Consider the following 13,048-nt stretch of genomic DNA (forward strand, 5'->3'; position numbering starts at 1 on the left):
CTGGATTTGCCACCTCTGCAGGCTATGATCATTAAAACCATATACAAATAATATGTACCCACCGAAATAATGGCACACAAAATAAAATGATGAATTATATGATTACTTGTAGTTACTCAACAGTAGCCCCATTTGTGAAATTACACCAGAGTGTTTTAACTTTCTATTCCTAATATAATTATTTTTATAGAATCAAAAACATATATGAAATGGCATAATAACGTTTAAAGAGAAAAACACTCACAAACGCAAACAGCACACAACACATTCTGTCCTCCTGGACCGCCGCTCCATCGTCGCTCTCATTTCCTGCAGAGGCAAACGCAACATTTGATGACTTGTCAAATAGTATGTAAACATGAGCATGAGTGGAGTCTCACCTTGGCAAGGTGTCCACATTGGGGTCTCTACGAGGAGACAACAAGTCAGTAGGGAAACTTTAAATAAAAGGTGTAAAGAAAAAGGTTCTTACTGCTGGGCCATGATGAGGGGCATTCGGGGGCTTTCGGAGGGCGTCGGTGGGGCCCCTGTGCGGCTGTCGAACATGGGCAGCGTGGAGAGGGGCGGGGGGGCGCCTCTGTGGTTCGCCATGGTCCTCAGCTCGTCAGTGTTGTCCTGAATGGTGTGGTGGTGGTACAACTGGATCCTGTGGCACAGAAAACCGCGTGAAATCATTATAGTTAACAACCATTCCATCGCGTGATCTACTTTTTACTTACTGGTTTGTCTTTGCGTTCCTCTTGTCGCTGTAAGAAAACATCACATTTTGTAGTCAGAGTGTCCACAAAGTAGGTCAAGTTTTGCACAGTTGAAAAACGTACACGCCTTCGCGACGTCCGCACATGATGTAGGAGAGCAGCAGACACAGGATGAGGGCTAGCACCAGCGGAACGATGACAGTCACAATGTAGTCCGGCAAAAAGTTACGGTCTTCGGGGGACTCGGGTAGCTGGAAGTTCTCGCCGGCCTCCAGCACGCCGGAGCCCATGGTAGGTGCTGGTGGGCTCGGTTCTACCTGGGACAGGTCGAACTGCAAGGACGGGTGAAAAATGTTAGAAAACGGAGTACAGAGAGAACATTCTGCCAGATTAGGATACTATTTATATACAGGTACTATTTCAAAGGAAATGCTAACATGCTAACAAGGAATATGCTAACATACAGTGACAGCAACTATAGAATACAAAAAGCACTCAGGCAGATAAAAAGGATTTCACGCAGGGTCGTTGGGTGTTATTTTGAATAATAATTTATAAAATACTAACATGCTCAACATACAACATATAGCACTAAAGATTTTATATTATACCTTCTAGTCGGGTACTATTACTCAACAAAAATATAAACGCAACACTTTTGTTTTTGCTCCCATTATTTATGAGATGAACTCAAAGATCTAAAACTTTTTTCTATATACACAATATCACTATTTCTCTCAAATATTGTTCACAAACCAGTCTAAATCTGTGATAGTGAGCACTTATCCTTTGCCCAGGTGTGCCATATCAAGATGCTGATTAGACACCATGATTGATGAAATGCTAACATGCTAACAGATGACATGCGAATATATGGCAAGATAGCAATCTACGTACACACAAGGCTCAGGCAGATAGAGAAGAATTTTACATTGTGCCATGTACTCAGGTAGACTACTATTTCTCATGTGTTTATGAAATGCTACCATGCTAGCAGTTGCTATGCTAACAAGAAAATTAGTGAGCAGCCCAAAGCCGAACCAGCCTGCAGGTCTTGACAAAATGGTCTCACCAGCTCAGTGCTGCACCAACTGATACAGTTGCTGGGAATGCTGCAGAAGTTGCACCCCCCAGGAACCTTGACCTTGGCGCCCGCTGCACACTGCCGCTGATGCTCTGGTGTTTGTGCCCGCAGGAGGCAGGGAGAGAAGTTCTGCTCTGATCCCACCTTCACGTACACCCTGGCGCAAGGCGGGAAAAGGAGATCAACCGACCGTCGTGGGGAAAATGGCGACACAAACGTAATGCGGCGTTACCCTTCAAAGTGTCCCGCCAACGGGAGGGGCACGCGGCCGCCGCGGTCCAGAGCGTTGGAGATGTTGACAATGTCCAAGGCCTCAGTGTCCCACAGTTTCTGCAGGTCTTGCTTGATCTCATCCTGGACAGCAGGGGGCAGCACCTTCTCGATCTCCCGTAGCTTGATGAAGAACTCAGCCTGGTATGGTGGGCTCTTGGCTAAGCGGGAAGGGGTCAGGTTAGCTTAAGGCCAGTGAAATTACAGTGGAACCTTGATTTATGAGTGCCCCCACTTACGAGTTTTTCTGTTGCTAGGCTGATTTTGTTCTTTGTGTTGTGAGACAAAATTTTAGATACGAGCCATCTTTTGTATTACGTTTTTTTTCTTTACTAAGTGAACGTAACATTTTTTAGTGACCGAAATGAAAAATTAAATTGACAATGTGAGTAAACTGAAGACAAGCTTGGTCACAGAACTAATTAATCTCATAAGTAAAGGTACACTTTATATCAAAAATATATTATTGTACCTGCAATCACGTTAAGGACGAGAATCTGCCTGGTGGTTTCGTAGCTTCGCTTGTTGACGGCGTAAATCTGTCAGAATTGATATGACAACAGAGAAAGTCAGTTTGCTTTTCCCTATTTCCCCCAAACGCATCAAAGTTTACCCTAAACAAGCCTAAATGCCGTAGCTGCCTTAAAATGTGTTGAAATGTCTGGTTTGGTTGAAGAAGAAGTCAGCATTGTTTTTTCCCTATTTCCCTCAAATGCATCAAAGTTCAACTTTGGCGTTTTTCTGAATCCGAAAGATGACCGAGCTGCCTCAATTTGTTTTATGTGTTGAAATGTCTAGTGTGGTTAAAGTCATCACTGTTTTTTTTCCCCCCATTTCCTACAAATGCATCATAGTTACAATTTTAGCAATGGCCAGAAACAAGCTAGCTGCGTCAATATGTATGCTTTATGTTAAAATATCAATTACAGAATTGGTTAATTGGTTAAAAAGGGTAAATAACTTCAACTATATTATTTATGTTTAGTGGGTTTTTTAATTGGAAGAAGGGAAAAAAGTGGTATTTGTTCATAAACACACCTCAATAACACTCCTCCAGAGAGGCTGTTTTCTCCTAATTTCTCATAAACGCATCACATCTTATGTTTTTTTAAGCTCCCAGAAACGACCTAGCTGTCTTAATATGTTTGGTTTTGGGTTAAGAGTCCACATTGTACTTCTTTTGGCAAAGGAAAAAGTCACATTAGCGTGTTTACATACCGTACTCAATATATTTTCCCAAGGTTACTGTTTTTTCCCCAATTCATCCAAACGCATCAAAGTAGAACCCAAATAATGCACTTTAGCAAATCCCACAAACGAGGTTGGTTTAATATTTATTATTAGTGCCAACATTTTTGGCTTGATTTATTATTATTATATTTTTTTAAATGTTACTTTCAGCAAGTGTTTTCATTTGCAAAAGGCAAAAGGGAATTTGTTAGTTAAAACACCTTGTTGACACTACCGGAAAGGCTGCTTTTTTTCCCCACAATTTCCAAAAGATAAACCCAATGTGGCATTTTAGCAGCTTGCAAATTCCTCCCCCTGAATTCCTAACAGGGATGCAAATACCTCGATGACACTCTTCCCGGGAGACATCGGGGTCCCGTACAGAAAGCCGTTGTCAAAGGGATGCCTCTGGGTGAAGCGCAGCCACTCGGGGAGATCCGGGAAGTACTGATTGTTGCACTTGAACACCATTGGGTCGTCGTAAAGGCGCCCCACTGTACATGAGTTACAAAAAAAATAAAAAAATAACTATCAACGCTCACTAGGATACATTAGGTAAACAAAAAACAGGGCACGGCCTCTTACGGTAAAGCTGGGACAGCGGCTCAAAGTCACTCTGGAATGTCTCCCTCATCAACTCATAGGAGAAAAACTTCCCTGCTAGGATGTTGATTTTGATCTCCGCGTGAGCCGCACTCACAACTGTTGTATAATCAAGCACAACAAACCTGACGTGAGTGACACAGACAAGGTGACAAAGCAATGGCTTGTACTTGTACATGTTAAGAAAGAAAAACTTGCCTGTTAGGAAGAGGAACCAGCTCTTGTAGCCTGCCATCTTGCTTTGGCCTGTGATTGACAGCTGCAAGTGCACAGTAAGAAAGATTGGCCAGGGTTATTTTGGTCACTCCCGCCTCCCAATGATATCCAGACAGGCGGCGCACTTCTGTCTGGTGATGATATTTAAAACAAATAGTTAAGACATTAACACATACAAATTAATAACATGCAATTTTGGGTCAATAATGACAATAACGTAATATTTCATCAATTATGCGCTGCTCATCTGTAAGGATTTCGGCTTTCCAGACAGATTATGTTGCTAGCTACTGTATAACTACAAATATACTGTAAGTAAGCCTAGAGTAATAATTGCATGTACAGATCTACAGTATGTTTGGTCCTCCATAACTGTCAAGTTCTCAACTATTAAATCAAGGCCTGGGATGTCAACTACGTTGTAATGGTAGATATTGGTGCTTAGTCGTAATTTTCTCCATAAATTCCATATTGCAATGTAATGACTTCGGGGCAATAAAAAAAATAAAAAAAATAAAAAAAAAATATATATATATATATATATACTCAACTCTCAAGGTGTTTTAACCCCAGAAATATGTAATAAAAGATGAATAATTTATAAGCTCTGATGAGGTGGAATGGGCTCGTGACTCTATGCGATTGTCAAACATCGCAGTTTTTGGCAGTAATCAACTTCTTAAGTATGTAAACGTAATTTTCCACTCGTGCAATTATTTGAATAGTTGCGCCAGTGGGTAAATGTTTAGTGTTCACTGAAGAAAATCTAATTTGCATAATACAGACATCATATATGACGTGATCAGAAAGTGCGAACCACCTGAAGATGGCGCCATTAACCCACTGTAAAAAGGCGCGCGTCCGTTCTGAGCCACACAAACTCATTTGAGTGCAGTATTTTGAATTAAGTTAAACCTTCATCTAAGCACACTTATTTTTAGTTCAAACGACCTAAAGCTGTCCCTCTGACTTTCCGTAGTAAAAATAAATAAAATCGAAACAATATTATATATTTACCTTAATAGCACTATCTCGCAAAATTATTTCATATCTTGAATTTCTATACACAAACAAGAACTTTACCATTAGCCTTACCATTAGCGTAGTTAAATGAACCTGAGCGTGCTACAATTATGCTATGAGGACAATCGTTGATGTGGTAATTTTTTTTTAAAGAAATGCACCATAACGCCTTGACGTTATTAATAAGTTGCTCGGTATCGCGTACGGGTCTGGTAAACACAGCAAATGAGTCATTGGAAGGTCACTGCCAGAAAAAACAAAACAAAACAAAAAAACAGTTGGATTGGGTGGCGCAAGTGTTAGCTTAGCCGCCTTAGCGTAAAGTTTGCGTCAGGCGCTAGGACCCAGCGGATCCCTCTCCTCCATGCAGCAGCAGCCTCTCGGCTCGCGGAGGAAGGACCAGGCAGAAATCTGCTGCTCGCCGCAAGAGGAGATCAAAATGATGCTGCTGCCTTTAAAAAGGGATTAAAACGTAAGCAATCTGTCGTCAGCCGCGCCAAAGCCGCCGCGTCTCGTCGCTGCTCTACTTTCTACGTCCAATTGTCATTTTAACGATAGCGACAATCTTCGCAAGTGTCGCCGTTGCAATCTCGCGCAAGCTAATGACAGATGCATCGTGCCCACTTTCTCCATAGCGGTGCATGAGATCTGCAGCGCAGTGCATGCAGGCCTTTAATGCGATCTGTTGTTTTTGTCTCGATCCACCTGCCCGGCTAGCCTGAGCGCATCAGCCGGCCGCCGGTGGATAATACAGCTTTGCCAGCGGGGGTGAGGGAGGGAGGGAGGACATGCCGTCGCAGAGCATCCGTCGCGACGCCTGAGCGAGCCACCATGATGAAGACGGAACCCACCGCCAAGAGCGCCGGCTCTACGCTCAGGAGCCCATCCCCGCACAGGAGCGCCTATGAGGCGGGGATGCAGGCCCTCAAGCCCGTCGCGGACAACGCGGCCAACGGCGACCTGCAGGACGGCCCCCGGGGTCGCAGGTACGGCTCCAACGTGCACCGCATCAAGAACATGTTCCAGCAGCTGCAGACCACCACGGCCGACGCAGAGACCGAAGAGGGCGTCAAGGGAAGCGACAAAGCCGTGCGCCTCACCCTCCCGAGGGCCGGCAGCCTGAACGAGAACGTGGACCACAGCGCCCTGCTCAAACTCGGCTCCACCGTGTCCGAACGGGTCAGCAAGTTCGACACCAAACCCGAAAACGGGCACCAGCGGGCTTCATCGCCCAGCTACTCCAAGCTGCAAGAGACCCGCCGCATTTTCGAGCAGCAGCAGCAGGAGAAGCTGCAGCAGGAAAAGCTGCAGCAGGAGCAGGAGAAGCAGCAGCTGCAGGAGAAGCTGCAGCAGGAGAAGCTACAGCAGGAGAAGCTGGCCACCACCAGGGTTCTCCTCAAGGCGGACAAGACCCCTGGCCTTCAGGAAGGCAGGCTGGACATGATGGCCCGCTTCAACGGCAGTACCGAGTCCCTGGACAGCTTGGACGCCAGCGAGGCCGTGTCCCCCACCGTCAGCCAGCTCAGCGCCGTCTTCGAACGGGCGGCTGAGCTCCGGAACAACCTGAACCGTCTCTCATCCACGCCGCCGCTCCCCTCCAGGGGGGTCAGCGCCAAGGTGGGCGTGTTGAACTCCAAAATAATCACCAAGAGGGCGAGCGCCTTGGCCACTAGCAACCAGGGGGACGACTTTGCCGGTCAGCGGGACCAAGAGGGGCCTGCCAGGAGCCTCCGCAGGGGGGCCAGCCCAGCTGAGAGCATAAACGGGGGCCAAAAGGCAGAGGCGGAGCAGCACAGGGCCAAAACCGTATCGGATGCCGGCGTGGAGGCCAAGGCTGAGCAACTTGAGGAGGTGGCGCGCTTTGAGAACGGAGATGCCGCTTTGACGGGGATGGAGGCGGGGAATGAGAACAGCCGGACGCTGGGAGACGATGGAGAAAGCCAGGAAGAGGATGACGACGAGGACGACGATGACCACTACGAGGCCGAGTCCAGCTGCGTGGAGATCGCCGGGCTCCCCGTGGAGGAGGAACCGCCGCAGTCTCGGAAGATTCGCTTCAGCGCTGAGCCCATCAAGGTGAGTCAGCGATGGCATTAGTTGAAATGAAGCACTATAGAAAATGGACAGATGGATGTTCTTCCTTGACCTTCAAGGTCATCTGTCAGCATTTTTCATCATCAACTTGTGCTGCTGACATGTTTGATTTTCACACCAGCTGATGATTCCACATTCCAGCGATGATACTCGCAGTGGAGTAGTGTAGGGGGGGGGGGTTAAAGGGCTGCAGGGGTAATCATCAGTCAGATGGAAGAGAGAAGCGAGGTGAGGGCCGTAGCGCAAGCAAAACTGGTGCAACCATCCAGACCACGAAGATGAAGAAGAAGAAAAAAGGTCTTAGCTGTGCAGCTGTGACTCAAGTATTGCGACCTCATCAGGTTAAAAGTGACACTTTAGGCTTGGGAGGGCAGCGAAAGATGAAGAAGGTAGAAAGGTTAGCGTAATTCCGGAGCATTTTGATTACAAAGGGGCTACGCAAAATTGCCATAAAATGAAATCTACAATTCACAAAAATCCAATTTCCACTTTGAATCGTTTCCCCTTTGCTTACAGAAAAAGCCAATCAAAGTGACATTATTCAAAACAAGATGGACTTTTCTTTTTTCCTGCCTTCTGGGATTTACTTTATTTCTACTGCTACCAAACAAGCATGAAAACAGTTTTTTTTTCCACCCAGCATGTTTATGTCCCCCAGCAATAAATTGCATCAACTTTCCAACAGCTACAATGTAAATATTTGTTTCTTTACAGATAACATAAAAAAAGTGATTCGTCTAGGGGAAAATGTAAAAAAAAAAAACATGCTTTTAAACACGATACCTGATAAATTATCATTTCACAAGTTAACATGACATAAAATGACATACCTCTGGTCGAGTTTCCAACATATCGAAAAATCACTGCTTTTGCGACATACAAACGTATTCGTTCTTGTCATTCGCATAACGATGTGTAAATGAATCCACTCTAGTCTTCTTTTTTTTTTTAATAGTTACTAGAGCAGGTGTCCATTTGAGGACCGCTGACCATTTTTAGTGGCCTGGAGCATATACAAAAAATTGAATTTCACTCTGCATGCATCCCCATTCCTATTGGATGTTAGCATGTGACACAAATGACGACTACTACCACCCCTGCTGATAGCCTTATGTAGCTTTTTGAGATATTCCAAAAAATATATATATATTTTTTTTTTTAAAGCAAAACCACTTGTTATTCTCAAAAAATGAGTATAAAAAGTATGACCCTCAAGTAAAAACTGATTTAAAGATTGTCAGCTTAATAGATCGTTTTGGTCATCAATTGTGGAGATTTGCTCAGGGCAGGGGCAGATTTATTCTAGTGGGATACAGGGCTACGGGCCTCTCCAAAATCAAAATTGCTTACCTTGTCACCAGTAATAGAAGTTGTGGTGCCGTTTTCTCAAAATAATTCCAACACATAATTAGTTGATGGATTGTTTTTTTGAGTGTTTAATAAAGTCGAAGAATGTTATAGTGGCTTTTTTATCTTATTCCTATTCCTGGCTTTTCACACAGTCACCGCCCCTTCCCCCCATGACACTTTCTCAAGATAATTTGCGGTCAACTTTGACACCCACCCCATCGTCCTTCGCAAACGCATATCAGTACCTTTCACACACAACAACGATATATGATAAAAGCAGGCTTTGAGGACAATGTGAAAAGAGCTACTAATGCTATAGATAGATATATCTACCTAACTACCTAGATAGATAGATAGATATAGCGATAGCTAGATAGAGATAGATAGAGAGATAGCTAGCTAGAGAGAGATAGCTAGCTAGATAGCTAGAGATGGATAGCTAGCTAGATAGAAATAGCTAGCTAACTAGATAGATAGATAGATAGCTAGATAGAGATAGCTAGCTAGCCAGCCAGAGATAGCTAGCTAGCTAGCTAGATAGATAGATACTGTAGGTAGCTATGATAGATACAGTAGCTATCTAGCTAGCTATAGCTACTGTAGAGAGAGATAGATAGAGAGAGAGAAAGAGAGATTCTTTATTAGTCCCAATATTCCCACGTATGCACTACACTTATAGTAACCAGCGTACACTATTGACCTATTAGATTACATTGTGCATGTGTACCTAATAATGTGGTCAGTAAATGAAACATAATTGACAGGTCAACCTTGGTTTCACACTCAGAGTTGACCTCGAAATGTCTTTTGATGAGGGCAACCCCTCCCCCTTCTTCTCACTGTACCCACAGAGGCCTTTGTTATGGAGATTGATGTAGTGTGTGCGCGTCGGGGGGGAGGCTAGGCGTTATCATGCTATTATGCGGCTCAAATGTCACGCGTCCGCGTAGCGTCGCAAAGTCACTTCTCTGTTGCTTGCCAAACAGGAAGTAGCCATTTTTAGCGCCAACTTCCTGTCGTCTGCAGCCACAATCGGGTCTTGTTGCGGCGTGGCAGTTTGTTGCTTATGAGTTGGTGTCTGATTTTTTTTTTTACAAAAAAGGGGAAAAGTCTGCTGTTGACGTTTATAAAAAAAAAAATAGAAACGCCGCCACTAATGCCTCGTATGATGACGCTGTTTTTTGTGGTCAATTTTGCCTGGCACCGTCTTGACCACTACTACATGTTGTCATAGTGCAAATAAAAAGCAACTCAACATTACGCAACTTCTGGGCCTTGTTTTTGCTAAATGTTGTTTACATAATAAACATTTTAGAGCTTATAACTTTTATTACATACTATTATATACATTACAATCAAAACAACATGGTTGTTTATGATCATTATTAGCCTTTTGCTACTGCAACTTCCTTCTTTAAATTACGTCACATTTGTACAACTTTGCCCCCAACTGGTCTGGCATGCATATTACAGCCTTCTGCAGGTTAGCATGAACGAAAATTTTGACAATTGTCGTCTTTAGGGGAAGCTTCACAAAATCTGAAATGAATGATTAATTAATTCATTTGTCCACAGGACTCAATAAGGCACATTAAAGCTGCTGAGATACGAGCATGTTTTGTTGCCTACCACACTAATAAGCAAAAAATAACAAGTGAGTGAGTTGTTACATAAGTTGGCTGATGGCAGTCACCTGAACGAGTGGGTGCTTGCGCACAAACACACATTCCGCCTACACATCACTGCAGGACTGTAACAAAAGAGAGGGACAGCGTGACCTTGCTGATTATCTCTGAACAGACGTGAAACTGTCTGCGTCCTCAACCTCAAACGGCCTGTTACCTCTCGCCTCTGGTGAACATAATAAACTGGAAGACGTGCCACCTGTTAAGTGTTCTTAGCCAATAGAAACATAAAAGTGTGTTTAGAATGCCGATAACGACAACAGGAAGTAGATCAAATGCGATGCATTCTGTGAATTTTGTCACGAACATTCACCTATTACTCGTTAGTCCCTTTCACACGCACGGCTTGTCAATCCTGTGAAGTTGAGCCGTGAAGGTAGTATCAGAGGTGGGACGTGGTGATGTGAAAGAGAATAGCGGAAAGCCAGACGCCAGTATTTAATTATTTCATAGCGGGAAGCTGTTAGCTATGTGAACGCCTGCGCATAAAATGTCCCACTTCACTGGGTTTGGTGTGAAAGGACAGTTCTACTGCTACATCCGTGATACACTAAATTTGGGGACACTGTGAAAGGGGAAACTGGGGGTATGTTGTCCCAACATCCAATTATTATTATTATTTATTTATTTATTTAACACGTAGCGATTTTGTAAAGTTTCATGTGCAGATGACAACATCAAAACTTAACCTGCAGAACCACTGTAATTTGCATGCCAGGCCAGTCGGGGGCGATGTGACGAATGAAAGCGCTGGCAAAAATTGGCTTTTTTTTGTGTGTGCCTATTTTCTCACTGATCTGAATATATGACTGGATAGCCGATAGCCCATTTACGTCCGTGCAAGCCGTTGAAGCGACAGGGCGGCTATCTTGCTCCTCTCATCTCGCGAGCAGACTACTGTACAGTATAAACTATACGGTATACGTACATAGACATATAGCTCGTAGGCAGTTAGTATAGGGCCGGGGATGGGGGTTTGTGGTGAGGTGGTCGCTATTTTTTAACAAGTAAAAAAAAAATAAAAAATTACAAGTGGATGGTATATGCTGCTTTGAAGACCCCCTTTTTCTTTTATCGCTCAGTTCCTTAGACCCCAATATTACATTTGGCAGAGGCATCTTTTATTAAATTACGGTTATAATTCTTTAATAAAAAAAATACAAGTTTCATCCTGTAAACATCATTAAGCATACAGCATAATTTATAAATGTATTTAAGGCAAGTTGTAAAATGTCTGAAGTCCTTGTTTGTGTTTAATAAATTCAAAACATCATAAATCATGCTGTTTCTAATAAGTACTGTCTTAAATGTTCGCCAATTTCGATTTTTTAAATGTGTAGGATCGTATGCCGAGAAACGTTTCTTGGGAGGAGCAATATGGCGGCCTCGCGACTTCAAAAGTCTTGGCCTATCGGCTATCCAGTTATATTTTCAGATCAGTGCTATTTTCCCCTCTGTTGTGAAGTAACCAGTTAAATGTTCTGCCTGTAATTAATATCCTTAATGTTGTTAACATTAAGGGAGCAAAAAAAAGTTATTTTGTTTATTATATAGTTTTTAATTAATCGGCCGATTAATGGGAATTTTATTCTGCCAAACATTAGAAATGACATCGCCCTAAAAAAAATCCGTATCAATCTATAAATCACTGATTTTACAACATATGTGCGTGCTTAAACATATGATAAAAAAAATGAATATATCTAATATAATAATTATATAAATTGCTTTTTTTGTCATATGTAAAAATGATTCACTGATGTTTCTTTGCGGTAATTAATCTCACTATTCGCAAAAGCAAACACCGACTCTCCCAAAAAATCAACTATTATCAATTAATAAATAAAATAAAAATTTTAAAAATCCCATAATTGTCCATCCGTAGCTCTTATCGTGAAAGCTGTGTGTAAAAGAGGCTAAAAGGCACATTAGCCGTTGTCTGCAAAACACGCCATAGAGACGGCGGCATGATTCCGGCCTCTGTCGCTGACCTTGTTATTCTGCTGCCCCGTCCCTCTCACGAGGTCATCGCTATAAGCCGCCACACGCCCGCTGACCAGCGACTGGCTTGCCAAAGCAGATGAACACGGGTGCCATGCAGCCGTGCACTTGACCATTATTTCATCTGCGTGTCTGCGTGTTCTACATCTGGGCTGCGGATTAAGCCCCGATTCGAGACGACAAACTTGGATGGTGAAGTGATTAATTCTTGCGGGACAAATGCAATCTAATAAGCGTCTAAATGGTGTTTTTAATTCATCTTCGAAACGGCAAATTCACCTGCCAGGGTTTGACAATGACCGCGCAATCAGAGAGGAAACTGCATCTATTTCTGATGCCGAGCACCCGTTGGCGAGATCCAAATATAGACGTGTTTGGTGAGTCCACAAAGAAGCGAGCGCATCAATTGCTGGTGTGGGCAGAAGGGGTTGTAGAGGAAGTGACTCCCCAGTTTAACCGGCATGCTACGATTATATATGGGAAAATGGCCAAATTAGGATGTCAAAAACTAGATTAGTCTTGTACGGTTAATTTGTTCTGCGACCCCTTGTAACTAAAAACAGCAGCATCTCAAATCATCTTTTCCCATTGAAATGAATAGACATGCCATTAATCGGTTCCAGCCCTCCCACCCCAAAAATCTCAGAAAATTTTGATTTTAATTAATTCCATCATATTTTGCTTCACAAATACATACAGGTACTGATACTGACATATTCAAATATAATCTAAAGAATGCAGCCGTTTTTACCACAATTTTAGCTTCAACTCAATGGAAATTGTGCTTCTCCTTT

At 43.2% G+C, this 13,048-nt stretch overlaps 2 protein-coding genes across 2 annotated transcripts in view; one reads left to right on the plus strand and one right to left on the minus strand.

Moving 5' to 3' along the window:
• The window catches only part of sgca (sarcoglycan, alpha), an 18,987-nt gene continuing 5,939 nt past the window's right edge, over positions 1–13,048 (minus strand). Inside the window, exons 3-13 of the mRNA XM_077551118.1 lie at positions 4,084–4,232; positions 3,868–3,984; positions 3,625–3,776; positions 2,525–2,591; positions 2,015–2,213; positions 1,771–1,939; positions 822–1,030; positions 720–746; positions 473–646; positions 381–407; positions 1–309 (exon numbers count right to left, since the gene is read on the minus strand). Coding sequence (XP_077407244.1) covers positions 303–309; positions 381–407; positions 473–646; positions 720–746; positions 822–1,030; positions 1,771–1,939; positions 2,015–2,213; positions 2,525–2,591; positions 3,625–3,776; positions 3,868–3,984; positions 4,084–4,120 — 1,185 coding nt within the window. The 5' untranslated portion in view covers positions 4,121–4,232 and the 3' untranslated portion in view covers positions 1–302. The remainder of the gene's footprint in view (positions 310–380; positions 408–472; positions 647–719; positions 747–821; positions 1,031–1,770; positions 1,940–2,014; positions 2,214–2,524; positions 2,592–3,624; positions 3,777–3,867; positions 3,985–4,083; positions 4,233–13,048) is intronic.
• The window catches only part of LOC144038549 (neurabin-2-like), an 18,857-nt gene continuing 11,314 nt past the window's right edge, over positions 5,506–13,048 (plus strand). The window contains exons 1-2 of the mRNA XM_077551117.1: positions 5,506–5,596; positions 5,842–7,200. Of these exons, the coding sequence (XP_077407243.1) occupies positions 5,956–7,200 (1,245 nt within the window). The 5' untranslated portion in view covers positions 5,506–5,596; positions 5,842–5,955. The remainder of the gene's footprint in view (positions 5,597–5,841; positions 7,201–13,048) is intronic.

The sequence above is a fragment of the Vanacampus margaritifer genome, chromosome 18, assembly GCF_051991255.1.
Source record: "Vanacampus margaritifer isolate UIUO_Vmar chromosome 18, RoL_Vmar_1.0, whole genome shotgun sequence".
Lineage (NCBI taxonomy): Eukaryota > Metazoa > Chordata > Actinopteri > Syngnathiformes > Syngnathidae > Vanacampus > Vanacampus margaritifer.